The sequence below is a fragment of the Pseudozyma hubeiensis genome (genome assembly GCF_000403515.1).
Source record: "Pseudozyma hubeiensis SY62 DNA, scaffold: PHS10, whole genome shotgun sequence".
Classification (NCBI taxonomy): domain Eukaryota; kingdom Fungi; phylum Basidiomycota; class Ustilaginomycetes; order Ustilaginales; family Ustilaginaceae; genus Pseudozyma; species Pseudozyma hubeiensis.
The window spans coordinates 96,781-121,982 of NW_012133792.1; the positions used below are offsets into that span (position 1 = coordinate 96,781).

General features: G+C 55.4%; 14 protein-coding genes and 1 non-coding gene across 15 annotated transcripts; 8 read left to right on the forward strand and 7 right to left on the reverse strand.

The window, feature by feature from the left end:
• Positions 1-1,232: 1,232 nt before the first annotated feature.
• On the reverse strand, positions 1,233-2,792 carry PHSY_000779 (membrane transporter; the record flags this gene model as incomplete). The annotated part of the gene is made up of 1 exon (XM_012331413.1): positions 1,233-2,792. The coding sequence occupies one exon, from the start codon at positions 2,790-2,792 to the stop codon at positions 1,233-1,235; it is 1,560 nt and encodes a 519-aa protein (XP_012186803.1).
• A 1,416-nt stretch (positions 2,793-4,208) lies between these two features.
• On the forward strand, positions 4,209-4,946 carry PHSY_000780 (enzyme regulator; the record flags this gene model as incomplete). Its single annotated transcript, XM_012331414.1, has 1 exon — positions 4,209-4,946. One exon carries the CDS (start codon positions 4,209-4,211, stop codon positions 4,944-4,946), a length of 738 nt encoding a protein of 245 aa, XP_012186804.1.
• Positions 4,947-5,454: 508 nt separating this feature from the next.
• Positions 5,455-7,812, forward strand: PHSY_000781 (hypothetical protein; the record flags this gene model as incomplete). Its single annotated transcript, XM_012331415.1, has 1 exon — positions 5,455-7,812. The coding sequence occupies one exon, from the start codon at positions 5,455-5,457 to the stop codon at positions 7,810-7,812; it is 2,358 nt and encodes a 785-aa protein (XP_012186805.1).
• Positions 7,813-7,945: 133 nt separating this feature from the next.
• PHSY_000782 (hypothetical protein) lies at positions 7,946-9,436 on the reverse strand (the record flags this gene model as incomplete). The annotated part of the gene is made up of 1 exon (XM_012331416.1): positions 7,946-9,436. One exon carries the CDS (start codon positions 9,434-9,436, stop codon positions 7,946-7,948), a length of 1,491 nt encoding a protein of 496 aa, XP_012186806.1.
• A 314-nt stretch (positions 9,437-9,750) lies between these two features.
• On the forward strand, positions 9,751-10,314 carry PHSY_000783 (hypothetical protein; the record flags this gene model as incomplete). Its single annotated transcript, XM_012331417.1, has 1 exon — positions 9,751-10,314. One exon carries the CDS (start codon positions 9,751-9,753, stop codon positions 10,312-10,314), a length of 564 nt encoding a protein of 187 aa, XP_012186807.1.
• Positions 10,315-10,355: 41 nt separating this feature from the next.
• PHSY_000784 (hypothetical protein) lies at positions 10,356-11,882 on the reverse strand (the record flags this gene model as incomplete). The annotated part of the gene is made up of 1 exon (XM_012331418.1): positions 10,356-11,882. One exon carries the CDS (start codon positions 11,880-11,882, stop codon positions 10,356-10,358), a length of 1,527 nt encoding a protein of 508 aa, XP_012186808.1.
• Positions 11,883-11,991: 109 nt separating this feature from the next.
• On the forward strand, positions 11,992-12,606 carry PHSY_000785 (hypothetical protein; the record flags this gene model as incomplete). Its single annotated transcript, XM_012331419.1, has 2 exons — positions 11,992-12,207; positions 12,496-12,606. The coding sequence occupies 2 exons, from the start codon at positions 11,992-11,994 to the stop codon at positions 12,604-12,606; spliced, it is 327 nt and encodes a 108-aa protein (XP_012186809.1).
• An 18-nt stretch (positions 12,607-12,624) lies between these two features.
• Positions 12,625-12,744, reverse strand: PHSY_007576. Its single transcript has one exon. It is a non-coding gene; the product is annotated as a tRNA-Ser (tRNA).
• A 161-nt stretch (positions 12,745-12,905) lies between these two features.
• Positions 12,906-15,038, reverse strand: PHSY_000786 (beta-1,4-mannosyltransferase; the record flags this gene model as incomplete). Its single annotated transcript, XM_012331420.1, has 1 exon — positions 12,906-15,038. The coding sequence occupies one exon, from the start codon at positions 15,036-15,038 to the stop codon at positions 12,906-12,908; it is 2,133 nt and encodes a 710-aa protein (XP_012186810.1).
• Positions 15,039-15,162: 124 nt separating this feature from the next.
• PHSY_000787 (prefoldin) lies at positions 15,163-16,253 on the forward strand (the record flags this gene model as incomplete). The annotated part of the gene is made up of 3 exons (XM_012331421.1): positions 15,163-15,222; positions 15,400-15,549; positions 15,639-16,253. 3 exons carry the CDS (start codon positions 15,163-15,165, stop codon positions 16,251-16,253), a joined length of 825 nt encoding a protein of 274 aa, XP_012186811.1.
• A 125-nt stretch (positions 16,254-16,378) lies between these two features.
• On the reverse strand, positions 16,379-17,926 carry PHSY_000788 (expressed protein; the record flags this gene model as incomplete). The annotated part of the gene is made up of 1 exon (XM_012331422.1): positions 16,379-17,926. One exon carries the CDS (start codon positions 17,924-17,926, stop codon positions 16,379-16,381), a length of 1,548 nt encoding a protein of 515 aa, XP_012186812.1.
• Positions 17,927-18,536: 610 nt separating this feature from the next.
• PHSY_000789 (hypothetical protein) lies at positions 18,537-20,452 on the forward strand (the record flags this gene model as incomplete). Its single annotated transcript, XM_012331423.1, has 2 exons — positions 18,537-18,633; positions 20,253-20,452. 2 exons carry the CDS (start codon positions 18,537-18,539, stop codon positions 20,450-20,452), a joined length of 297 nt encoding a protein of 98 aa, XP_012186813.1.
• A 281-nt stretch (positions 20,453-20,733) lies between these two features.
• Positions 20,734-21,711, forward strand: PHSY_000790 (hypothetical protein; the record flags this gene model as incomplete). Its single annotated transcript, XM_012331424.1, has 1 exon — positions 20,734-21,711. The coding sequence occupies one exon, from the start codon at positions 20,734-20,736 to the stop codon at positions 21,709-21,711; it is 978 nt and encodes a 325-aa protein (XP_012186814.1).
• Positions 21,712-21,832: 121 nt separating this feature from the next.
• PHSY_000791 (potential vacuolar protein sorting protein) lies at positions 21,833-22,478 on the reverse strand (the record flags this gene model as incomplete). Its single annotated transcript, XM_012331425.1, has 2 exons — positions 21,833-22,029; positions 22,127-22,478. 2 exons carry the CDS (start codon positions 22,476-22,478, stop codon positions 21,833-21,835), a joined length of 549 nt encoding a protein of 182 aa, XP_012186815.1.
• An 899-nt stretch (positions 22,479-23,377) lies between these two features.
• On the forward strand, positions 23,378-25,153 carry PHSY_000792 (hypothetical protein; the record flags this gene model as incomplete). Its single annotated transcript, XM_012331426.1, has 2 exons — positions 23,378-23,410; positions 23,495-25,153. The coding sequence occupies 2 exons, from the start codon at positions 23,378-23,380 to the stop codon at positions 25,151-25,153; spliced, it is 1,692 nt and encodes a 563-aa protein (XP_012186816.1).
• Positions 25,154-25,202: the final 49 nt, after the last annotated feature.

Below are 25,202 nucleotides of genomic sequence, written 5' to 3' on the forward strand. Positions count from 1 at the left end.
GCAGCTGCTGTGGAGGGATTGTCCACATTCGTCGGGACGCGATGGTCAGAGCCGGATGGAGACGTTGATGTGGTCGGGAGGCAAAGAATCGATCAAAGGGCGCAAGGAGGATGAGCATGCAAAGATCCCCAAGAGTGCAGAATGTGGAGAGCAGCAGCTGGCGAAGGGGGAAAGGAAAAAGCAGGCACGAAACAAGTGTTGCTGTGTGCATGTCTCACTTCGCCTCTCCTTCTCGGCGTGACGAGTGGGAAATTTGAGGGGCGCGTCTTCGGCTTCAGCCGCACCTGCAGAGCGGCACACACACACACACAAAGAGGACCCTGAAATCGCCGTTCCACCAACTCTGAACTCGCTCGCAGAGAGCACACACAGCGTTCGGCTCAAGTTCTGATTGTGGCTTCGACGTCGACGGCTGATTCACACGCAAACCTCGTTCCGTCCACCGTCATCGAGAGCGGGATAGGCACTGTCGTCATGTCGGATGGGCCTTGTCGAGAGCCTTAGAGTTGCTTCCCACGCCTCGTTCGCGCACCAACCCTTGACGCTGCGATCGCAGCATGTTTGTACGGGTGCAACAGGTGAGTCGGTATGGTCCCGCGCGAACAGCGGCTCATCCGATATTTGTTGGGGTCGAACATCGGTAGCGGACGAGTGATGATGTCAGTCGCAGGCTAGCAGCTGGATGGACAGGTCCCGAGTCAAAGGACGGGTATGAGCGAGTTGTCGGCCATACAAAGAGCAAAGGGTCTCGTGATGCGTGCAAGGCAAGCACGAGCAGAGCAGAGCAGGGCTTCATTCTCTGTTGTGCCTGATAAAGGCAGGCAGGCAGGCAGACAGACACATAGACTTGCCGCTGATGCCGCTTTCCAAGGCCAATGGAGCATAATAGTCGCTCAAGCGCCACGTGAGCCGAATAACAAACACTCGAGAAAAGACGCGTTGAGGCTAGTGTAGAGTGGCCGTGTGTCGCAACAATTCACACGCCGTCACGCGAAATAGGGGTCTGCGCTTGGATAGCCGACCTGCTGTTCTGACCTGGCCACGCAGCTCGTGACAGAAACACTCTTGTCCTGCCTCATCTGTGCTGCTGCCAAGGTATGACAGATTCGCAATAGGACCGCATTCGTCATTCTCATGGTCTGTCTAGCCCTACTAGTGACAAGCAAACGCAGCAACTGCGACTGGAACGCTTTCTCGTGTCAGGGTATACTGTATATTGCATCAGGCCTCTACTATCCGCTAGCTACATTCATCTTTCGCCACATGAATCCGATCAAGCAAGTTCCAATCAGCGTGACCGCCAGTTCGAGCGAAACGATGCCGAACTGACCTACCTGAAAGACAGTGGCACCCCAGAGCGCACCCCAGATACGCCCCACGTTGTTCGAAAGCTGAATGACGGTCGACGTCAGACCATTGTACTTTGCCGGTATCTGCTTGGACAGCAGTGCCAGCGTGATGGTCGTCAGCGCATTGAAGCCCAGAGATACGAAGAACCAGCTGGTGAAGAACGAGCCAAAGGTAAGCTCCTGCAGTGCTCCTAATCGGTCCACTGCCGAGTGGGAGGGGCTCTCCAATGCTCCCAAGTGAAGCGATAGTCCGAGCAATCCGAACAGCGTTCCTCCAGCCAAGATGAGACGATCCTGAATGTACTTTGCTGCAAACACGAGTGCGAACAGGATGGGCATAGTCGCCAATCCACCGAGAGCGATCACATTTCCAGCATTGTACTCGCTCCATCCGAAGCGCAGATGACCAAAGATCGGGATGTTGACTTCCCAAGCACCTAGGACGAGGAAGTTGACCATGCTGAACCAACACATGGTCATGACCGAGAACTTTTGCGTCGAGTTGAGCTCGCGGAACATGCCTCGTAGCGTCGGTTCTTGCGAAGACAATGACTCTTTTGATCTTGTTCGTTCTGCCGGGGAGAGCGTCGAGAGCTCGATTTCTCGTTGGGCTTGGGTGGGTGCTCGAACAGGATCGCGGAACACGATCCATGTTACGGTGAAGAAGACCGCAAAAACTGCTACCATGACCCATCCTGACGCTGTGAATCCGTTCCACAGCCTATGCTCGTCCGTCATAGGCCTCAGCTTCTTCGTCAACAGTCCTCCTACATACGGCCCCACTGCCATCCCTGCAACCTGGCTCGTCACCAAACATGCTGCCATCATAGTCCTCTTCTCGGTCCCTACCACCGCCGCATCGGTAAAGTAAGATTTTACAAAACGCCACACAACGAAGCCAGCGCCGATTATAGCACGTCCTACAAGCATCAGCCACGCGGTATCGGCTACACCTGCCAGCGCGTAGACCACTTCCCCGACCATGATGCACACGGCACCGAACAGGATGGGGAAACGATAGACCCGATCGTACCGCATGGAAAAGGGAACCAGCAGCAGTCCCGAAACGACGACCGAGATACCAACGGTGAGACCGGAGAACCATGTCGATGCTCCCAGTTCGTTGGAGTAGTTGGCTGAACTCGGAACGATGATGAAGAAGGTCATGTTGAGGAGGAAGTTGAGGGTGAGGATGATGCTGCTTTGAGAGAAAGGGGGGATGTGGTCCGGAGCTACGGTCGGGTAGATAAGAGCGTCGGACGTTGCAGCGCCATCGGCCAGCGACACTGCGCTTTCGACATGGTCGATCTTGGTGAGATTGGAAGGGACATTGCTTGCCTTGGTGTCGATCAGAGGTGAAGGCCTGGGTGTAGTTGCGGTGATGGCATCAGAAGCGTGGGCGTCCAATACGCCTGGTGCAGGCAAGGTTGTCATGGCGGTCATGTACTACAAGCTTCACCGATGGATGGTGGTCGAGCAGATCATTTATGCCGAGGATGTCGCCAAGGTCAAGCAGGGAGAAGGCACAGTGTTCGAGTCATGGACGAGGATATCTCCGCCGGTGAGGAGTTGTCGTTGTCAGGACATGTGCCTGCGTGTCAGGAACCGCGAAAAACGCCGCTGTTTCAGCTCCCAGAGGGAATCTCCAACGGAAATAGGCGCGTCCGACACCTCTCGACCCGATCTGCATCGGGCCGAAAGTCTACACAGACTTTTCTCACCACACATGACACGAAGTAGAGAGCATCGAGGACGAAACGATATGATTGCAAGTCCCATATTGTTCCAGAAGGCACAGAAGAAACTAAACAAGAATGTTGCCAGACTGACCAGAACCCGTCGACTAGGAAAAGCGAATCCCATACGCAGCAAGCACCTGTTACAGTAACCCACTCAGAATCCACCCAAGTATCCAGTGCCGAACTGAAGGCCAACAGTGAAATCAGACATGGCTAACATGCCCAGCAGCGTAGCGAATGTGTAGAACGCCGTAACCACTGAACACGCCTCACCTGCCTCGTGAAAGACAGATGATTTACTCTTGGACCCTCACCAGGAACCGCTACGGCTTAGAAGAGCGCATGGCGGGCAGAATTAGGTCCAGATATTGGAAGGAGGAAGAGGGAACGGGGCGAAACGAGAACAGGAGATGGGTAGAATGGGTATACTCAAGGCTGGGATAAAGGGGTGGAGAGGGCGGGCGAGAAACAGAGACGAGGTTGGCAGGAGGAACGGCTCATGTGAGACTGGATGCGAGGCATTGATGTCGAGGATGCATCGATGGACCGAATTAGACGGAAGCAGACCGCAAACGAACCACAGAGTCGGTGAAAAGTAGACGATGTCGAAGATGGCATGAGAAGATGGCTTTGTGGTGGACGAAGGGAAGAGGAGCAAGGCTGTCGAGCAATCGAGGCTTTTATGCATTTTGTCGAAATCTTCTCGACCAATTTTTCTTCTCCTTTTCTGCACTCGCTCACGCACCGCACCGGGATTCGGCCTCACGTGACGCGTAGGCGCTGTTGGAAGCGTATTGGTGGAATGACAACTCGGTCTTTCTCCACTTTGTATCGATGGCAACCTCCTCATCATCGCGGCCGACCACAGCGACCAGCTTGCCCGCATCTCAAGCAGAGAAACAGCTCCCAAAATACCGGCTAGAACCAACAAGAACCGACAGCCCAATCGCGTCGTTCCCATCCGCAACTAAGCAGACAAGGAAACTCTCCTTTGCGCCCCCGGATTTCAAGACTGGCGACATCGTATCCTTCGCCGCCTCAAGCTTGTAACCCTAGCCTAGCTTGACAGCGAAGCATATCGAAGCGTATATCCTAGGACCATCGCCCATCCGCCGCGTCGATGAAGCTCACACCAGAGCTCCTCTCACGGAGCAGCTCTTCCATCAACACACTCCGAGATCGAGAGCTCGACCTTCGTGGACTCAAGATCCCGGCCATCGAGAACCTCGGCGTGACTCGCGATCAGAACGACACATTAGACTTGACCGACAATGACATCCGCTATCTTGGCAACTTCCCACTCTTGCGACAGCTCAAAACCCTGCAGTTGGCCAACAACTTGATATCGCGCATTGACCCTCGCATAGGCTTCTCGCTGCCAGCGTTGCATTCGTTGAATTTGACCAACAACTCGATATCCGAACTGTCGGAGCTAGTACACCTGACCAAGTGCAGTCGATTGGAGTATCTGTGTTTGATGGGGACACCAGCGAGCAGGGAGAAGCATTACCGAGAGTTTGTAATCTGGAAGTTGCCTCAGGTGCGAGTATTGGACTACCAGAGGATAAAGGATAAGGAAAGAGCGTTGGCAAAAGAATTGATGGAAACAGAGGATGCGAGACCGTCAGCGTTGGCAGCGAGTATCCTCAAAAAGTCGGATGCGATGGATGTAGAAGGAGATGTGGTCGTGGGCAAGCAAAAGACATTCGAGCCAGGCAGGCTCAACGGATCATCAAGACGGTTGCTGACAGCGGAAGAGCGCAAGGCTATCGAGGATGCCATCGAGAACAGCGAGAGCTTGGAAGAGATCCGCAAGCTCGAAGAACAGCTCAAGATGGGTCACACCTTCGCATCCTAAAACGTCCTGCTCCATCTCCTCGACCACAAACGCCTACGTTGCATCAAATCGTGTTCTTGTCACTGCCTTGTACTTGTATTGTCTATCTCACATTAAAGCATTGCTACTGTCCTCGCCCTCACCGCTGTCATTGGCATCGCCGCTTGCTCGACCTGAGTTCCCATACGGTATAGCTCTGTCGAGACGGAGAGAGCCGAAATCCCGGAATGAATTTCGCCATGAATTTCCGGTTTTTTGGCCGCGGCTGCTTAGGCATTTTCTCTCGCCTCAACACTTTTTTAGGTCACAAGATCTTGAGGCAGCAGAGCGCGATGCTGCAGGAGATTTTCGGGTTCGGATTTGGTGGCGAAACGGTGAAATGCTCGAAACGTGATTCGGCAATTTCTTCTTGTTGTAGCTTAGCGGCAACGCGAACTGAGCCTCGCCTCTTTCCATCGTCGCCATCATCATCGCCCATCAACCTCCCACAAAGTCAACGATGAGCTGCTGGACCCCTTCAGCCGCATCTATGCGCGCAGTCGCGCCACGGCTGCTGCGTACACGATCCGCTGCTGTCGCTGCTACTCTCCCAAAGCAGTCGCTCACCAGCGCACGCAGTCCTGTCGCCACCTCAGTAGCATCATCTTCACGAAACATCTTCTCATCGGCCACTCGTCTCAACAGCGCCACTTCAAGCACCGCATCGGCAGCCAAAACTGTTTCTGGCCAAGACCTCTCGATCGCACTCGACGACAATGGGCAAATCCCCTCCGCACCCTACTCGCCTTTGCCACTCGCAGGCACTTCGCCCTCGTACAAGGTCCATCTCATTGTGCATCCTTACGATCAGACTAGACCCGTAGAATCGTGGCCATCACACCTCGAGTCCGTGTCACCCTTCCTCTCAGAGCTCGAAAGCCGCGCCAAGAAAGGCGGCAGCCTCGAAGGCTATGGCATCTCCTTCTCCGCCGGTGACGGCCGCTCCAGCAAAGACGCCGCATTGAAGCCATGGGACCCCACAACATCCCGCATGATGCGAAGCGTTCTCAACTCTGCTCAGGAACAGGAGCAGTTCATCGTGTACGCTTACACCACCAACGGCACCATGGCCAAGGTTGGCCCTGTCTCGCTTGCCAGCCTCGACTCTGACTCTTCCTTCCGCCAACGCATCGACGACGCTCTCGCCTCTGCAAAGCCTCAGACAGGTCGAGCTACACCGGACGACGAGACGCATGTTTACGTCTGCACCCACGGCGCCCGTGACTGCCGATGTGGTGTCGCCGGAACTGCCGTCTACGAGTCTTTGAAGAACGAGGTTCGCTCCCACCAAGCTTCCACCATCAAGAGTGGCAACGACGCGCCAAAGAAGGTCAAGGTCTACCCTGTCAGCCATGTTGGTGGTCATGCCTGGGCAGCCAACGCTCTCGTCTACCCACACGGCGACTGGTACGGCAACTTGAGGGTGACCGACTCGAAACTCGTCCTGCGTGCTGCGCTTTCGCCCGCAAGCTCGGTGCACGATCTCGAGGATATGCGCGAGAGACTCGTACACTGGCCAAGGTGGCGAGGCAGGCTGGGTCTCAGCAAGGCAGCTCAGCGCGATCACTACGCCGAATGGGGACCTCCAACCATCAATGCGGCACACATCACACCCAGAAGCAGAGGTCTTGCCACTTTGACGCCGTCCCGACCAAGTCTGGCTAACATCTCAACCCCCACGCCCGCCAGCGCTTCCATTGCGAGGACCTATGCCACCGATGCATCCGACAGCAACAAGAAGCCTCCGTCCGCACGAATGAACGCCTTCCGAGAGAAGCTCGCAGCTGATCTTTCTATCGACGACTTTGCCGCTGGCGACGTCGATTCCATCATCACCTCGTCCTCTTCCTCCCCCACCGGTCGAGTGCAGATGGGCCGCACAGGCGAAGCGCGTCTTCCATCGCATCTCAAGACCAAGATCCCTACTGGCGCCAACTATACCCGCATCAAATCCGATCTTCGCGGTCTCGGCCTGTCGACCGTGTGCGAAGAAGCAAGATGTCCCAACATTGGCGAGTGCTGGGGTGGATCTGGTGGCAAAGACACTGCCACCGCGACCATCATGATCATGGGTGATACGTGTACAAGAGGATGTCGGTTCTGCGCCGTCAAGACGTCTCGCGCACCGGCACCGTTGGATCCGCACGAACCGGAAAACACTGCCGAGGCCATCTCACGCTGGGGTCTTGGATACATCGTGCTGACGTCCGTGGATCGGGACGATATTGCGGATGGAGGTGCCAGCCATATCGCTAGTACGATCAGCAAGATCAAGTACAAGTCGCCCAAGATCTTGGTCGAAGCGCTGGTGCCGGATTTTGCGGGGGATATGGAGTGTGTTGATCTGGTCGCCAATTCGGGCTTGGATGTGTTTGCGCATAATGTCGAGACGGTGGAGAGGACGACTCCGTTCGTTAGGGATAGACGGGCCAAGTATAGGCAGAGTCTGGCAGTCCTCAAACGGGCTAGGGAGAGCAAGCCGGGTCTCATCACCAAGACTTCCATCATGCTGGGATGTGGAGAGCAAGACGCGGAGGTAGAGCAGACGCTCAAGGATCTGCGAGAGGCAGGCGTGGATGTGGTCACCTTCGGTCAGTATATGCGACCCACCAAGAGACACATGAAGGTCGAGCAGTACGTCAGTCCGGACAAGTTCAAATTCTGGGAAGAACGCGCCAAGGAGGAAGGTTTCTTGTACGTGGCGAGTGGGCCGTTGGTCAGGAGCTCGTACAAGGCGGGCGAGTTTTTCATCAAGAACGTGCTCGAGCAGAGGAGGAACAAGGACGTAGGGGTGTTGCAGCAGGGCGAAGGGAAGGAGATGCTGGTGGAGGATGTTCAGCGAAGTTGAAGGTGGGGGTGACTCAGAAGAGTGAATTTTGGACATTTCCTATTTCGCTTGTGTGAGAAAAAGGGCGATACAGTGGGATGAGTGGTGTGTGGAACGAGTCGAGAACTGGTCAGGAATGGATGGGAGGGGCGGTTTAGAGCTGGGAACGTGAGTCGTAGAGTAGGGAATCGTGCGAGTCTGATACGAGTGAGGGTAGCGAGATCAGCTCGTCGGATGAGACGCTGTGCTGCAGCGCAACTACTTGCTCCGTACTGGAGAGAGTAGGCGTTGTGACGCGATCGAACTGCGACGATCCTTCCAGGTCTTCGTGAACGTACGACAGGTCCAAGCCTCCCGTCCTCTCCCTACTCTCTTCTTCAAACACACACCACCCGTCAATCCCAAAGTCAACCCGACTCCTCACCACTTCCTCCACATCCCGCCTTTTCCCTCTAACCATCACCGTCCACGTCCCCTCCTCCCCCTCCATATCAACGTCCTTCACCAAGCCCGCATCCCACAACACCTTCAGCACCGCTTTCGCCTTGAGGTACCGACGATGTTCGTACTCCAGCGCTGTGGTCGCATCGTGCAGGAAAGCTGAATCGAACAATCGTGGATTGGAAGAGTTGGTGGGTGCGGAAGGATGACGTCCACCTAGAGCGAGAAAGAGCGGATCGATGAGTCGGATGGTGACAAGGGTGGTGGTTGAGGTGATGGTGGTGGGAAGGTCGAGTTGTGGGAATTGGAAGTAGAGGTCGAGCTGGGCGGGGGTTTCGCTATCGCTGGTGGTGGTGACGGAGCTGCAGCTGAGACTGGTAGTGTTGGTCTGCTCCACAGTGTGTTTGGCTTTGGTAGCGAACAGCAAGGCCTTCTTGGCGAGCTTATCGCCGGAGAACGTTCCTGCGGTGCGTCTTGCGCCGATCGTTTTGGAAGCAGACGCCGTCCTCCTTGCGCTACCGATGGGCTGCTTCCTCGCCATCTTGACCTTATCCTCCACCTCATCGCCGGCCAGCCTCAATGCCAGCGGAGCATTGACGATCAGGTTGTCGAACACCCTCGCCCCACCGCTCGAGAACTTCCTAGCTGTTTGCAATCCCACACCGCCTCTAAGCGGCGAGATGGCCAGAGATCCAGCTGCTGGTCTAGCCCCGATGCCGCTGAGCGTTCCTCGAGCGAAGCTGACGGAGGTAGCGTTGAGTTGCGAGTAGGCGGTGCGTGTTGATTGCGCAGACGTGCGCTTTGCAGTGGACCGAAAGGCGTTGATCGCACCTTTGAGCAGCGGCGATCGCACACGGTACGACAGATGAGGCGATCGCAGACTAGAGAGAAGAGTGCGGAAGTTGATGCGGTTCGGCTGAATCTGCTTGGCGAGACTGATGCGGACCGCCCGTGTAGCTCGAGACAGGAGCTGTTTGAGCAGCGCAGTAAAGGTTGCGCTGCGAGCCGCGGTGGCAGTAGAATGGATGCTTCTCGTCGAGGATGCTCGGAAGTTCGCCAAACGGTTCGCCACACGGATAGAGTGGAACGAGCGAGGCTGAAGCGGTGAAGGTGCAATGGCGCTGATGGGGCGAGGACGAGACTTCGCCTGACCAGCAGCGCGCATCACGGCGCGGACCCTGCCTGGGTTCGGCCGCAGCAGCATTTTGAACGGAAGAATGCTTGCAGCTGACGATGATGGTGGAGCTCTGGAAAGTGCGGGGTTGGGTGGCGAGACTTGTCAGGGTCCAACGACACTTCGCTGCGTGCTGCAGCCTCACATTCACAAGTCAATCATGCATGCACCGCTTTCTAATTTCTCTCGCACGACAACTCGGCCCCCCTTTTTACGCGTTGTGTTATACTCGCGCAAGCGTTTCCAACTTCAGACGGCGAAAAGTGTTGTTCTCACTTGCTTTCCCCTCTTGAAACCCCTTCTTGCACCTCGCTATCTCACCACCACTTTCTCGGCTCGCAAACATGTCATCGGAAGCACTCACCTCACCACCCGCCACATCGGCACCCGAATCCAACACCAACAGCAATGTACGAGACCTCAAACCCGTCATCAAAAACGTAGACATGTCCGACGACATGCAGTCGGAAACCATCGAGATCGCCTACGACGCATTGGAAAAGTTCACCGTGGAGAAGGACATGGCCGGTCACGTAAAGAGGACCATGGATCAGAAGTTCGGTCCCACTTGGCATGCTGTGGTGGGCCAGAGGTACGGAAGCTACGTGACTCACGAGACGAAGCACTTTATCTACTTTTGTGAGTTGGAAAGCAGCGAGATCGAAGCGAGAGCGGGCGATTCCGACGAGAATACTGACTGCGACTCTTACTTTCGATGGCGTTTGACGGAAAGCAGACTTGGGACAGATGGCATTCCTGCTTTGGCGTGCATAGACGTTTCGGTTTGTTTCCTCACAGCACACTGTCGGGCTATCCGCGTCATTGTCGTAATGCAACTTTCTATCTTCTCCGCTCGAGTCTTCGATGGAATGCGTGTGTGTGTGCAGAACCTCCGCACGCAGAACTAGGATATCAACAGAGGCGCATCAGCGCCGTCAAAGGAGGACGACTAAGCACCAACGATCCGCTGTCTTGCCCAGTGCAAACTCTTCTGAATCGCCGCCAACAATCCCAGATTCTGAACCTCGACCTCTTTACCACTATCCATCCCTCTTCCTCCCTGTCCACCCTGCCCAACCGCATCGCCGCTCCTCGAACCAACATCGCTACCCAACCATCCATCCAACCAACCTTTACCCATCTTCTCACCATTCCCACCCTTCTCCCTCCTAACCTCTCTACCCCACACATCGTACTCCACCACCCCTCCTTCCTTCATCAACATCTCCTCCCATCCATCCTTCCTCCTCCCCTCCCCTTCCACCTTGGAACGCAGTATCGACGAGATCTCGAACACCAGCTTGGGCAACGTCCTGGCGTACATGTTGGCCAACTCGATGTCGAGCACCATCAGCCCTTTGCGCGCCGTGAAGGGTGCGAGGTGGTTGTGCTTGCGTATGAGGTCGTTGAGGCGCTTGAGTTCGAGTTGGTGGTAGGAGGTTTCGCGCGCCTCCCATTCGGCGTCTCTGTAGCGGGAGGCTACGTCGAGCAGTCGTTGAGAGCCGGGGGTGGTGGCGCGCGGGAGGAGGATCTGTTTGCCATCGATCCACGTGCCGCTGTCCTTATCAGAGGGTTCGATGGTGGTGTCGAGGGGGAATGGTTCCAGACCGTCGGCGAGTGTGCTGCTGGTGGTGATCATGCGACTCGCGCGTCTGATCCACCCTTCGTCCAACCTGCCCTTCCACCCACTCACTTCGGACTCCAACTCCATGTTCAGCTCGACCCACGCAGGTGCCGCTCCCTGCCGCTTAACGATCCGATTCATAAAGTACTCCTCTCTCGCCAGGAAAGGGTTCTTCTCCTCCATGTCTCGTTGGATCGGTTTCCCCCTCAACTTGTTCTCCCGGAACCCGGGCGAGGAAAGCGCCTGCTTGATCCTCTTTTCGATGACACTATCCCACCCCTGAGCATGACCCAGTTGAAGCTGCAGGTTCGAGGAGACGTCCGAAACCTCATCCCCCTTCATCTCCTGTCGGGGCAGGGAAAGTTGATAGTCGAGCACGGATTCGCGTGCACGCAGAAGTTTGCCCCGACGCTGTGCCGTCGCTATGGAGGAGCGAAGTTTCGCCAGTGCTTTCGGATCGTCCACGGGTACCGTGGACGGGTTGATACCAACAGATTTGAGTTGAGTTCGGATATCACTCTCCCTAGGTGCAGAAGAGGAGGAAGAACTGTGCAAGAACTGTCCGTAGTAGATGCTCGGTTGAAAGTCCTCCGCCGCTTTCCCACCCATGAGATGAGCTGGTCGAACGTACACCGCCCTCCACGGTTTGGCGTCGGGTGTCTTGGGAAGTTTGCGACCGTCTTCGTGATCTCCGGACGTTCCTGGCTCCGCAAACAGCTGAAATTCCTCCTCACCAGTGGTAGGGGAAGAAGACGAAGTGGGAGTTTGAATCCCAGCTTTGATCTTTTCGTCGGCAGGGTTCTTTTCGGGGTCGTGTGGGAGGCGGAGGGGTTTGTACTTGTCCATCACCATGCGGAGGATTGTGTCTTGGACGCGCTCTTCTCCGGTCCAGATGGGATCGGTGGGATCGGGTTGGCGCGATTTGGTGGAGAGGATGGCGGATTCCGATTCTTCGAGACGAATGGCATCGGCGAGCAGTTTGGCTGATCCTGTCAGTGGTTCGGAGTCTGATGTGGAGGAGGATGGGGAAGAGGAGTGCGATGAGGAGTTGGAGTGTATTGCGGTGGTCGAAAGGCATCGCTGCAGTGGAGAAGCATTCGATCTTGATGGGGAGGTGAGAGCGGACGATCGGATCGCTATGAGTCGAACCCGCGACGAGGAAGGTGTGGACGCCATTGTGAGTACACTGTGACTTCAACAGGGGGTATGAGATTGGGGAAGGGTCGAGGTGGAAGTATAGGAAGAAGTCGATGATCGCCTAGGAAGATTGGCGGTGATTCAATTAGAGGGAGTGGAGGATCGTCTCGCGCTTTGCCACCGCTCTGCTGCGCGTATTGCATGTGTCAGGGTCCAATTGCCGTTCCTTTTGCTTTGCCGAGTACCCAAAAAGTCGCCGTGCCCTCGTCTCATCTCATCATTCCGTCTCTCCATGGCACTCAATTGTGGTTCATCCCTTCGGTCACAGTGCCTTGATTCGCTCCTCACGGCTCGATCAATCTACAATTTCGAATACCACCGGAAGCAAAAAGGGGACACCGGAGACAATACAGTAACCGGATGTCCTGAAAGAGGGTAAGAAAAAAAAAAAAAGAAACGACGCCTACAGGATTTGAACCTATGCTCCCAGAGGGAATGGCATATTGTTGTTGAGTAGGAAGATACTCTAGAATCCGGAAATTCTAGTGCCACGCGATAACCACTCCGCCAAAGCGCCTTTGATGTCTGCAACGAGAGGTGGTAACATTATATAGCATTCGAAAGTCATAGCTTGATTGTATTATGTCGAGTGAGTGTTTTTTGGCGACACACGAACGCATCACATCTACAACCTACCGGCTGATGGCAGGAATAGCTCTGCTTGCATTGAAGGGCCAATCAAGATGGTCCAGGAGGTCTGGATACCTGGATCGCCGGGATCGAGTCTCCTTCCCTCCTACGAGCGCGATCATCTTCCATATCGTCCAAGCCGGTGATGCTGAACGGATGCTGCTGGTGTGCTGCTGCTGCAGTACCACCTTTGCTGACCGACTTGCGCTGTCTGAGACCCTTCTGACTCTCTCCTTCGCTCGCCAGGGCTGCCTGGCTGACGAACTCAAATCCGGCCTTGGCTGAACTCTTTTGCAGCGTGTTGTCTTCCTCAGCGTGCTCCTCCCTTTGGCTGTGCACATCGACCGCGTGCTTGTTCTTGCTCGGACTTCCACCATCACCACCGCTGATGGGTGAGTCGGAGCTCGCAGCCATCGTGTAACCGTCTCTGTCCCTCGCCCGTCGTTTGAGTATTCCAGCACCCATCGAGTTCAGCTTGATCGCCGACGTACGCACCAAGTCCCTATCGATCGAACTTTCTTCCTCCTCATCCATTGCCGTCCTGGGATCCAACAATGGTCTCATCACGTGCTTCCAGTTCCCCGCCCACGTACTCCTCCTACTCCTGGCCGCTTTCACCGCATCGCCGTTCGACCACGGTGCGTAACCGGGACTGTGGACGAGTGTCAAACTCGGGTTCGGCGACATTGGTGGTGCACTGAATCTGCCCGGTTCCGACAACAGCATGGTCGGCGTATGCGTTCTCGGCGTAGGCGGGTCGAATGGTTCCTGCATCCCCGCACCAGTAGCCAGCCAATTCTTCTCGGGATGGTTGGCGAGCAAGCTCTCCCACTGTCTCGCGAGCCCTTCGGCATCCCGAAACACCACGCCGTTCCACCGCTCCACCACCAGCTCGTCGAGGCACGCGAAATCCAGCGCACACACGGGCAGCCCGCATCCCAACATATCCACCACTTTCATCGGCAAATCCAATCCGCTGCTCGACGTATGCAGTGATACACCGATATCGGCAGATCCCAACAGAAGAGGGTAGTCTTGCGTCTCCAACCACGCCGTTCGAATACGTACGAACCGCCACGCCTCCGTCGATTCGAGGTGTGCGATTTCGGCTAGATAGCGTGTTTTGAGTTCGCCTTTACCGGTGACGATGATGAGAAGCTTGGGGAGCGAGGTCGCGGGTTCGTTGGGGAGTGTTGCTGTTCGGAGCGCGCCGATGGAGGGTCGTCGACGTTCTTTGGACGTTCGGATCGGCTCGACGTCTGCGTAGGAAAAGTGGGAAGACGCCGAGGCTGAGGATGAAGGCGAAACAGGTGACAGGGTAGCGGAGAGATTCTCCCCGGTACTGCTCCTTGAATGTACCAACTCTTCGGGTTTCTCCAACACTCGCGCTCTATACTCGTACAACCTAGCAGACCTCAACAGCATGCCAAAATCTTCATCCGCTGTCCACGATGTGCTGCTTACCACCAACGCCGGTCTATCCTCCCTCCACTGTACTTCCCCTCCATCTCCTACTTTTGTAAACGGTGTCGTTTCCACCAAATCGTACTCCGGCAACCAATCGTCGCCTATCCTCGGTCGGATCTCCTCCAACAACTTCGTCATCAACCTGTGCGTCTCTCCCACATTCGCCCTCCTGAAATGCCCTGGCGGTCTATCATGCAAAACCGCCTTCTCACCTTCCAACTTCCACTCCAAACTCAACCGATTCTTCATCGCCTCCGTCACAAACAGATGCGCATAGGCCTTCTTGCCACTCCACCTTTCCAACCACTCTGCCACTTTCACCAGCCTACTCTTCCCGCCCAGCCTCAAGGCCAAGATGGTGAACGCCAAATTATGCCAGTCGATGATGACCCTGGATTTGATCAATGCGGCCGCGGCTTTGACGATCAGAAGTGTGGGAAGGGCAGGTGGAGTTTGGACGAGGATCACCTCTGGTGGTGGGTGAACCTGGGTGGTCAGCTCGGCGAAGAGCGACACTGCTTGCAGGAGCAATTTAAAGGGAGCGATTGCAATGAATGCGGATCTAGGAAGGCGAGAGATCCAGGAGGGAGGGGAAAGCAGATGGTGCTGCTTGATCGACGAGCGAAGAAGGGCCGGGGGAAGGGCGGATCCGGGGTAACCGACGATGGCTACTTTGTAACCTTCATTGGCGAGCGATTCGACGTGGAAGCACATGCGCGGGCTGCGACCGATATCGCCGAGCACAACGACAGCTGCTGAACGTCCGAGACATGGTGTAGCGGTGTTGCGAGAGCACGAGTGGTAGGCGGAGATGTAGAGGCAGAGGCAGAGGAGGGCGATGGTGGGGATCAGGGCTGCGCAGAAGGCGAGTAGTACAAGCCATAGCAGCATCTTTGCGGTGACGAAGAGGAGGAAGCTATGAATATGATTGATGCATGTTGTGAAGGGTGCTGTGAAAGAGCGGGAGGATGATGTGTGGAAGAGCTTGTGAGAGAAGGTGGTGCGAGTGCAAAAGTGTTGGTCTCGTGCGTCACGCACCAGACGCGAGCTTCTTTATTAATATTTGCCGGTACAGTCAATCGGGAGAGCCGTGCGCTGTTGCTCAAATTTCGGAATTCGCTTCTTTTTTGTGACAGCTGCTTTCACCCTTCGCTCGAGCCTCTTCGTCGTCATCACCATCACCCATATCACACGGCATCATCGAACATCGCTCAAGATGCGCATGGTAAGTGCAGGCTCTCCTGATCCTGATGTGCCAACACTCGATCCTGTAGCATTCGCTCACCCATGCCTTTGTCCTCCCCCCTCACACAGCTCTCCGAACAAGAAGCTAACGAGATCGAAGTCACATGGGAAGATCAACAATCCATCAACGCCTTCTCCCGACTCAACTCCACCTACTCCGACCTTCTCGAAGACCTTCGCTTGCGTCGCGAGGAACGAGAATCCCTCGACGATCTCTCCCTTGAACTCGAACTCGCCGACGAAGATGAAGCGGTCCTCTACAAGATTGCCGATACATTTGTCAGCCTACCCCACGAGCAAGCTATGGAAAGACTAGAGAGCGACAAGGAACACGCAGACGGGGAGATTGAGAAGCTACAGAGCGAAGCCGACAGGTATGAGGAGGAGATGAAAGGATTGAAGGTGAAATTGTACGCCAAGTTTGGCGATAACATAAGTAAGTGGTCAGAGCACATCGGACACGACATAAAGAAGCAAGCTGACACAATGATCTCTTCGACTTTGATGCAGACCTCGAAAGAGATTAGCTCCGACTTCAAACTCAACCTCACAATTATTTCTTGTACTTGTACCCTCACCAACCATCACAATCCAAAACCTGCTTTCCACCTTTCAAGCACATCCACAGAAACCAGCCCCAACCACATCATAGCCTCCAAACCGCATTTGCAACACACACTTTGATGGCTCAGGATGAAAGTGAAATGCCAGGAGACACGGAGTGACGAATAGATGACAGCATGATGTGAACGATGAACAATGATGACGATGCAAAGTGAGAAACCCCTTCTGACCGAATAGGATCGCGACTAAGGATTGGCGAGGTGCAGTCCACCGCCGGCGTTACCACCGTTGCCCCGAGCCGCGCTATCAGGCGAACCAGCGCGCTGATCTGGCTGCTGCTGCTGATGGTGGTGCTGATCCGCATACCCGTACTGGCCCTGGTAGTACTGCTCATCCATAGGCGGCGACGGAGCTGCAGCGTGACCCTGGTAGTGTTGTGGGTACTGCTGAGGCGATGAAGCACCCAGCTGTGGCGACTGGTAGCCGTACTGACTGCCGCCGTGACCTTCCTGCGATCCCTTGTGGCTTGCCTGCGATCCGGCTCCGGCAGCGCCCACCTTGGTAGAGCCGACCGAAAGGTTGTGGGACAAACCGTGGTTGCCGTGCGCCTGAGACTGGCCGGGACTCGTGTAGCCGGGAGCAGCACCCCATGCCTCGCCCTGTGGATGATTGGCCCAGCCCTGCTGAGGCTGCATGCCGTACTGCTGGTACTGCGGTCCTCCGTATCCTTGCTGCTGCGCATAGTAGGCGTCGTAGCCGTCCTGCTGCTGATGCTGCCCGTAAGGGTCGTGGTGAGCATATGCAGCTGCACCGGCGACTCCCGCAGCACCTGCAGCACCCGCAGCGGCCCAACCTGCACCGTTGTCGACGTTCTGATAGTGGTAGGGCTGCTGCGACATTTCGTGTCCCATATCGTCCATCTGGATCTCATTGACGTTGGCGACACTGCCGCCTTTGCCCTCTCCACTGCCACCTGCCCCGCGACCGTAGACAGCCTCGGCACTCGACTCGTTGACGTGATCGTTCTCCTGGCCGAACGAAAGCCATTCAACCTCCTTGGCCTTCTTGGCGCGTTTGCGCAAGGGCAGCAGGATGAGCCAGATCAAAATGATGAGACCTGCAACACCACCCGCAACACCGCCAATGATGGCACCGAGGTTGGCACTGGATCCTCCACCAGAGCCTGAGCCCGAAGAGCTGCCTGCAGTGGCGCTCGGGTTGGCCGAGCTACTGAGACCGGTGACGACGGCGCCATTGCTGTTCGTTGTCGTGTACGTGACGACGACGACGGGGACGGACGTGGCCGAGGAGGCAGTGGCGGCTGCCGAGGTGGCGGGGGCGCTCGAAGAGGCTGCATTGTTGGTCGAAGCAGCTGAAGTGGCTGAGCTGGGTGCGGCGCTGGCCGAAGTGGTGGGTGTAGTCTGCGGTGCAGATGTGGAAGTGGACGTAGGTGGATTAGATGTGCTGCTGGTAGTGGGAGCGGCCGAAGAAGTGCTGGTAGCGCTGGTGGCGCGGGTACTGCTTGAAGTTACAGCAGTGTCGCTGTTCGGATTGGAAGCGTCACGAGTGGTTGCGCCGGTATCAGGAGTAAAAGCGGCATTGGAACCGGTGGTGTCGGTGGTATCAGTGTTGCCGGAAAGTTGAGGAGATCGTGGAAAACCCGCGACGTTCGTATCGGATTTGTCCGCAGGAGCAGGCACAACGGGTGGCGGTGGGGATGGTGGCGATGACGACGTTTTGTTGTTGTTGTCAGCAGCGAGGACCGGGGAGGCAGCGTTGTTCAAAGATGCCATCGTGTAAAGAGATCAAAGCAGGAGCGGTCGGGAAATGGTAAGAAGAGACTCGATGGTCAGTAATCGGTCTTGGATTGACGAGCCAGTGACGATTCCCAAGTGCAAAGCAAGTACACCTCTCGAGATGAGCGGCTCGCCCTAAGTGGACGAGTTGTGCGACAGAATCGGGTCCACCACAACTGTGCAGAAGGTGTGGAGACGACGACAAGGAAGAGGGATGAGGGATGGGGACAAGGAAGGAGGGTGATGAGGGTAAGAGAGCTACGGGAAGAGCATGCAAGGGCGTTGCAAAGCTTGCTTGGGAAGAAGATGAAGTTGATGAACGGACACGGGAGGGGCTGTCGCAACACATCGGCTGGGCTGGGCTGGGCTGGGCTGATCGCGCTGAGCTGCGCTGGGCTGCTATGGCTCAAGGTGGGCTCGACACGATAAGCCGACATGCGGCCTGTATGCTCTGCCTCCTAAGCGCTGCTGCTGACACATGCACATTTGTGCGTGTATGTGCACGTCATGCTTGAGCGCCAAGCTCGAAGCTCAACTCGAGAGACAGACTGGATGCGAAACTTACGTAGCCTGACGCTTGTAGAGGCCGTTAGGGGACCTGCGTTTCATGTTGAAGCCGTTTGTCATGGTCGTGGAGGCGCTGAATGCTGACATGAAGCTGAAGCGAGACGAAGCGGTGGGACCCCGAAGAGAAAGTGTGAAGCGTACGCTCGATACTTGAACGCAAGCTTTGTCCAAGGTGGGTTTCGGCCGCTCCGTGAAGCAACCCGAAGTTTGATGAGGATGTGACTTTAAGAAGAAGTGGCGATGGCTGCCGATGCGAAGAATTCCACGGTGCTGATTGATCCGGCCGGGGTGTGATAGAGCAAAAAGGCAACGTCGACGTCGGGTGGAAAGATCAGATGAAGCGAGCGATCTTGCGTTGCGGGAGGTCCGAGATTAGGCGTGTGTGCAAACGTTTGGCGTGTGTTGGCAGAGTGTTGTCAACTGAGTTTTAATTTATCGTAAAATTTCCCTCATAGCCTCCCGAGGCGCGAGTTGCAGCGTCAAGTTTGGGCGGCAAGGCGGTTTTGGTGGCTGAGGAGCAGTGCAAGTGCAGACATGATCAAAAAGGGCAAAAGAAAGGGGTTTTCTGCAGCCAGCAGCAGACGCGTGATGCTTGTCGCCGGCAACTGACTTACAGCGGCCTTCAACATGCGCTCAAGATAGCACTCTGTCCTTTGTCCAGCTAGATCCAGCTATTCATTGATCAGCAAGAACATGCCATGCCATACTGCTGTCCTATGAAGCAAGGTCGTTTGACACGATGGTTTATTTGATACGGATCGAATCGATTCGAATTTCCTTTGCTATGCCTCGGGTCCACTGCAAACACGCCTTGTCTACACTTCACGCAATCGACTGCAGAGTCGTTTCGCTTCGCTTCCACAGCTCTGGGGAAAAAGGACACATGGAAGAACAAAAAAAGGTGCAGCAGATGACGACAAATTTCTCGATGTGCAGCAGCGAAGCGGTGTGTTCGCAAAGATCGGAAGCAACGACAAGCAGCACAGCACAGCACACTGTGATCAAATCAGACGCATGCTGTACAGTACACTGTGAAGTGTAATATGATTCGGCCTTCTAGATGAATTCGAGGGCTCATCAGCAAGACCTCGGAAAACTGTAACGAAGCCTCTTTTGTGTGTATGACCCTGAGCTGACGTAGCTTGTCGGCGCTGCCGGGCTCTTAATCAGTAAGCCTCGATCGCCTGCTTGCTTTCTCCCTGCCTTATTTCCTAAGATGACACGGCCAGGATCGAAGCACACTCGACACAGCCCATGCCGACGAACCCTCGTTTGCTTCTTTTAAAGATCAGGCTCAGTGTCACCCGAAACAGTGTCGACAACCTTTATTCAATCTAAGCCGACCGACGAACCAGCAGAGGACATTCGATTGTCGATGGGGATCCGTAGCTCGTTGGCAGGCAGGCTGTGCGCGGTGCCTTCGACGGGCCGCGCAGCACCGCCTCATCGTCTTGCTACAGATTCGCATAAGCGAGCAACCTTTTTTCCCTCCCCTCATCTGTGTGCTGTTCACGTGGCTGACCGCGCTGACAAGACCGACTCTTCGCGTGGACCCTTGTTGTTCTTTTTTAGACTTTTGCTTTCTTCCTCCCAGACACATCTCACTTTCATGTCACATCGGGAAAGCCGATGGGTAGCGATCGATTTCTTGACGCAAGTCAGGCTTGAAATCACAACATCACACCAGAAGAACAAGCATCCGTCATTTGTCTCTCGAGCTCGCCATGGCAACTCTGAAGTTTGCTTCGTCAAGAAGCTCAGCCGCAGGCTAGCCGACCTCGTCACGGCAGGTTCGCCGGCAACTCGCCCTTGCGAGCAACCTTTCGCTGTCGGAAAGTCCGTTGCTTCGGACGACGGCATTTCATGCAGACGCTGCTCGTCGTGCTGGTGTGGAGAGGGTCCGTGTCAAACTTGGACCCTGAATTTCGCAAGAAGCTAGAATGTGTCACGTCTTAGCCGTTGCTCTTGCTCTTGCTCTTGCTCTTGCTCTTGCTCTTGCTCTTGCTCTTGCTCTTGCTCTCCTCCCTGCAGCTTGAGCTTGGAGCACACTTTGCCTCCATGCAACGCTGCTGGTCAGCCCACGGCTTCTCGTTTCGTGTTGCAGTTTCCAAATGTATGCAAGAAAGTATGCAAGAAAGTGGGATGCTATATGTGCTTGTCCGAAGTTCCGCAGCTACCACCACCACCATCAGTCTTGAGGGCACCGCAAACATCTTTAGATCCAGAGACATAGAACCATGTCATCGCCAGTCGATTCCACTTTCTCGTCGTCTACCGACTCGCGACTGTCGTCCTCCAGCTTTCACGTCTCTGGTGCAGCAGGTACATCGACTCGCAACCGCCTTAATGCTAGCCTTGGCAAAAGGCACTTTGTGCTCGAATCATTGCTGAATGACCCCTCTTCTAGCTCGAGCATCAGCAGCAGCAGCAAAGCCTTCTTCGACGCTGTCCCACGCAATGCCGAGTTTGATTCGCTCAAGCCCATCCTCGCGCGACTACCGGTCGAGCTAGATGATCAAGAATCGCTGAACGATGACGAAGCTGACGTTGAAAGCCTCGACTACGTTCTTAGCAAAAGCGGCCGTGTCATGTATACGCGTTCACGCCTTCCCTTTCTCGATCAGCAGAGCATCGATCTCTGGAAAGCCCTGCATCACTTCCAGCCGCTTACCGCAGACTACGCATCCGGCTACCTCGACACGGCACCACCGCATCCTCTCCTACCCACGTCAGACGTCTCCGCATGTCCTGCCTTCACCTCGACGTCGGCACGAGCCTTGGCTCAACTCCGGACTTCTTTCAATTGGTCCACCCTTCCGATTCCGTCATCTCCTGCCAGCACGACACGCAAATGGTACGGCGTGCTGTTCCTGTCGGTGCGAAAAGCAGGTTCTGAATCGCTCTCCTTCTACGAAGCTGACCGCCTTTCACACGAAGAAGCTACGCGCTCCGGTGGACTGATCATGTACTGGTACGGCTCGCCACATCCGACGACGGGTGCCAACCTTGCCACCTGCATCTGGGCATCCAGAACCGCTGCTGTGGCAGCCTCCAAGCTTCCACTCCACCACAAAGCCGCGCGGTACGCTGCTCCGAGCTACCAACGCTACGACCTTGTCAGGTACAAAGTTGTGAAGCATGCCAATGATGCTAGGCTGCGCATCGAAGCGTGGACGTCGCAAGACGATCGAGAAGAGCAGCAGGATCTTCAGTAGGTGTTTGTATGTGTTCTTCTGACGTACAATTACATGTGGGTTTTGACGACCGTACGACCGTTCGCGTGTGCCCTGAACTTGAGTGCGGTGCGATTTGCCTGGAATGAGCACAAGTGCAGGCTCAGATCTGGGAGCCGTCGCCACGAAGCGACTTATACGCATTGTCGACGCCGGGTCCGAATTGTTTGATGATCTCGTACACCTCGACCGAGTGATATCGCAGCCCTGATTTGGGATCTGTGTATGGTGCAATGAGACCTGTCACGTCGCAGTACTTTTTCGCCGGTCGTAAACTTGGCGGCGCTTCCACCGAAGAATCTGTCGAAGGACAAGAGCAAGTCAGATGTCATCGCTCGCTGTATAGTCAGCGATCTTATCCATGAGATCCTTTGCCTTGGACCCTGGTTGGACTTACACGTTGGAATGTCTCGCTTTGGCGCACCATCTTCGTTCTCGACTATCTTGTCCTCACCCTCTTCCGCGACGGCCTTTTCCTGCGCGTCCTCATCCTTCATCTCAGCCTCTATCACCTCTTCCTTCCCTTCGTCGGCGCCGGCAGCCTCTTTTGCCCGCCGCTCCCTCTCTTCTCTTCTCGCCACCGCTTGCAATGCTGCTCCTACCAGCCTCGACTTTGCCGGCAGAGCCTCCTTCCTCTTCCTCTCCTTGAACTTTGCACCTGCAGCACGCATGGCTGCTTCCCTCTCGCCCTGCACCAATTGCTTCAGGCTCTTGTTTCGTCTGGACAGGTTAGATGAGATTTTGCTCATGCGCGCGGTGAAGTCGTTCGACTTGAACGGTTTCGGAGCTGCGTGGAAGGATAGTGTTTCTGCGAGCGAAGGTGGGGCTGGAGTAGCTGATGTTGAAGCAGAAGCAGAAGCTGCAGCCCCCGAAGATCGTGATTTGAAGCCTGACATGATGCTACTGCCTTTGTCGTGTCGTGACGTTGATGTCGTTGGTGGTGAGCGAAGGAAGAAGACTACGAAGAGGCAGAGGGAGAAGGTCCGAGCTCCTCTTTCTCTTCCACCGCAATGCTGGAATGCGCCGCCGAGATCCGAACTTTCACACTTTCGCGCCGTGCGTTGAAAATCATTAAAATTAAATAATTAAATTGGCCCCTTTTTCAATGTTTATTTTTGGTGTTTCGTGTTGTTGTGCGACTTTGCGCGTCCGACGAAAATACGCAGGCAGACGAGCTCGCTTGCGGAGTTGAACAGCTCGCAGCCTTGCAGCCGTTGTCCGACCTCACCATGACAATTCACAAGAAAATTTCCAACAACCTGCCACCGAAAAGTGGCAACTGGGACAGCTGTTTCCGCACAGTTCGTACAACAGTTGTGTTTCGTGCTACCCATCGGAAGCTGAGGACCACCAGAGCAAACCGTAGTCAGTGGAGAGGCAAAGCACCAAGGCTCTGATCAGTGTCGTATCGAAGCTGATCATGAGAAAACACGCCTGGCCTAGACGTTTTTCCTGCCGTTAAGCGAGATGCAAAAGAGACGCCGTGCGTGTTTGTGTTGGTCTTGACAGCCTCACTGCCCTGACTCTCTGAAACCGCCTGCCGAGACCACTCTTCTATGCAAGCCCGGTCAAGATCCGCCTCATTGGCTTCGCTGAACCCTGATCTTGAAGGCAATGCCATTTTCGCTGAACCGTGTTCTTGTTGACAATGCCAGCCCTTCGTCCTGAGCCGCAATTCAAGGTCCGTCTTTTGCTTGCATTCGAGTGTTGGTGGTAGTGATCATGTTGCTCCTCTTCCATCATCTTTCCCCTCCTTCATTCCTAGAACAGACCCTATTTGAAGATGAGAATCCCCAGCTTTCGACACAAGGACAAGCAAGATTCTGTCACCGAGAAGCCCGTAGATGCGACATCACCCACGGTCGCTAGCGTCGACGACGCCGCCGCTGCCGCGGACGACGGTCACAATTCCATCTCGCTCAAGATTCACAATCGCACATCCACCGAATTCCTCACACTCTCGGTCTTCGGAGCGCTTCACACAGGCAATGGTGTAACACAACGGGTCGCATCTTCCAGCCTGCCCACCTCTCCTGTGCTCGGTGGTAGCGAGGGAGGCTTTGGCGCGACATCTGCGGCCGGTGTGGGAGCCGGTGTGTTCAGTGTGAGAAACACACCTGTTCGCGTTCCAGCAGGTCAAAGGGTCGATGTGCCGGCAGTTCGAATCCAAGCATTCACGGCGGCTGCAACGGGTGGCTACACTGTCTCGTTGACGCTCAATCCGAGATCGAGTCTTGCTGGTGTAGGTGGATACAGTGCTACCTTGTCTGCTCCTGCACCAGCACTCGTTCAGACCGAGGCCGCTCAAGCGGCAAGACGATTGTGGAAGCCTCTGCCTCTCACACCTACACCCATTCCCGTATCGAAGAAATCACCAAAGCTCGGCATACAGTCATCCACCACACCATCCGCTCCGACTGTCATCGCTCTCGAGTCTACCGACATCGCCACCAACACCCTCCACATCCTTCTCCTGCCCCAACGAGACCTCAACACCTGGATGACCTCCCTCCCCTCCACCGACCCGATCTCCTCCTTCTGCATCCCCGGCACCCACGAATCATGCGCTCTGTACGGCTGGCCCATCTCCGCATGTCAAGAGACCACCTCGTCGATCTCTGTTCAGCTCTCCCGCGGTATCCGTTTCCTCGACGTTCGACTCGCGCTCAAAGGAACACCGGGGAATCAGCTGCTGTACGCCTACCACGGCGTGACGGATCAAAAGATCGAATTCTCCGCCATTCTCTCGCAAGTGTACTCCTTCCTGACAACGAATCCGGGCGAGACGGTCTTGATGTCTGTCAAACAGGAGAACAACATGGCCGGATTCCTCGACACCGTGTTCGGGTACATCAACAAGAATCCGAATCAGTGGTGGCTGGGAACCGGTATGCCGAAGTTGGCCGATGTCAGGGGGAAGATCTTGCTCATCTCGAGATTCGGTAGCTCGGACTCTCAACCGGGTGGAATCCACCCTCCCATCTGGCCGGATTCTTCACCCACCCCTTTCCAGTACAACCTCCCCGATAACACCTCGGTCTACACGCAGGATTGGTACAACATCTCCTCGCTCTCGGCGATACCCCAGAAGATGTCGCTCGTGACTTCGCTGCTAACCCAGTGCGGAAACGATCCAAATGTTTTGGGGTTGAACTTTACGAATGGTTCCAGCTTCCCTTTTGCGTTGCCTCCGTGGGTGGCGAAGGGTACGGGTGATCAGAGCAAAGCAGCCAACGGCGGTGGTTGGTTGCAGAATGTAGGGGTGAATGCGCTGTTGGTGGATCTGGTGGCGACGAGATTGAAAGGAGGAGAGGCGGGGGTGAGGAGGGCAGGATTGATGAATGTGATAGCGATGGACTTCTTTGATCAGAACAACTTGGGAGCGGATTTGACTAGCTTGATGGTTCAGGCCAACTTTCAGTAGACTTGATAGGTAGATATTGTCGAAGCAACAATGTAATGGCATTCCAAAC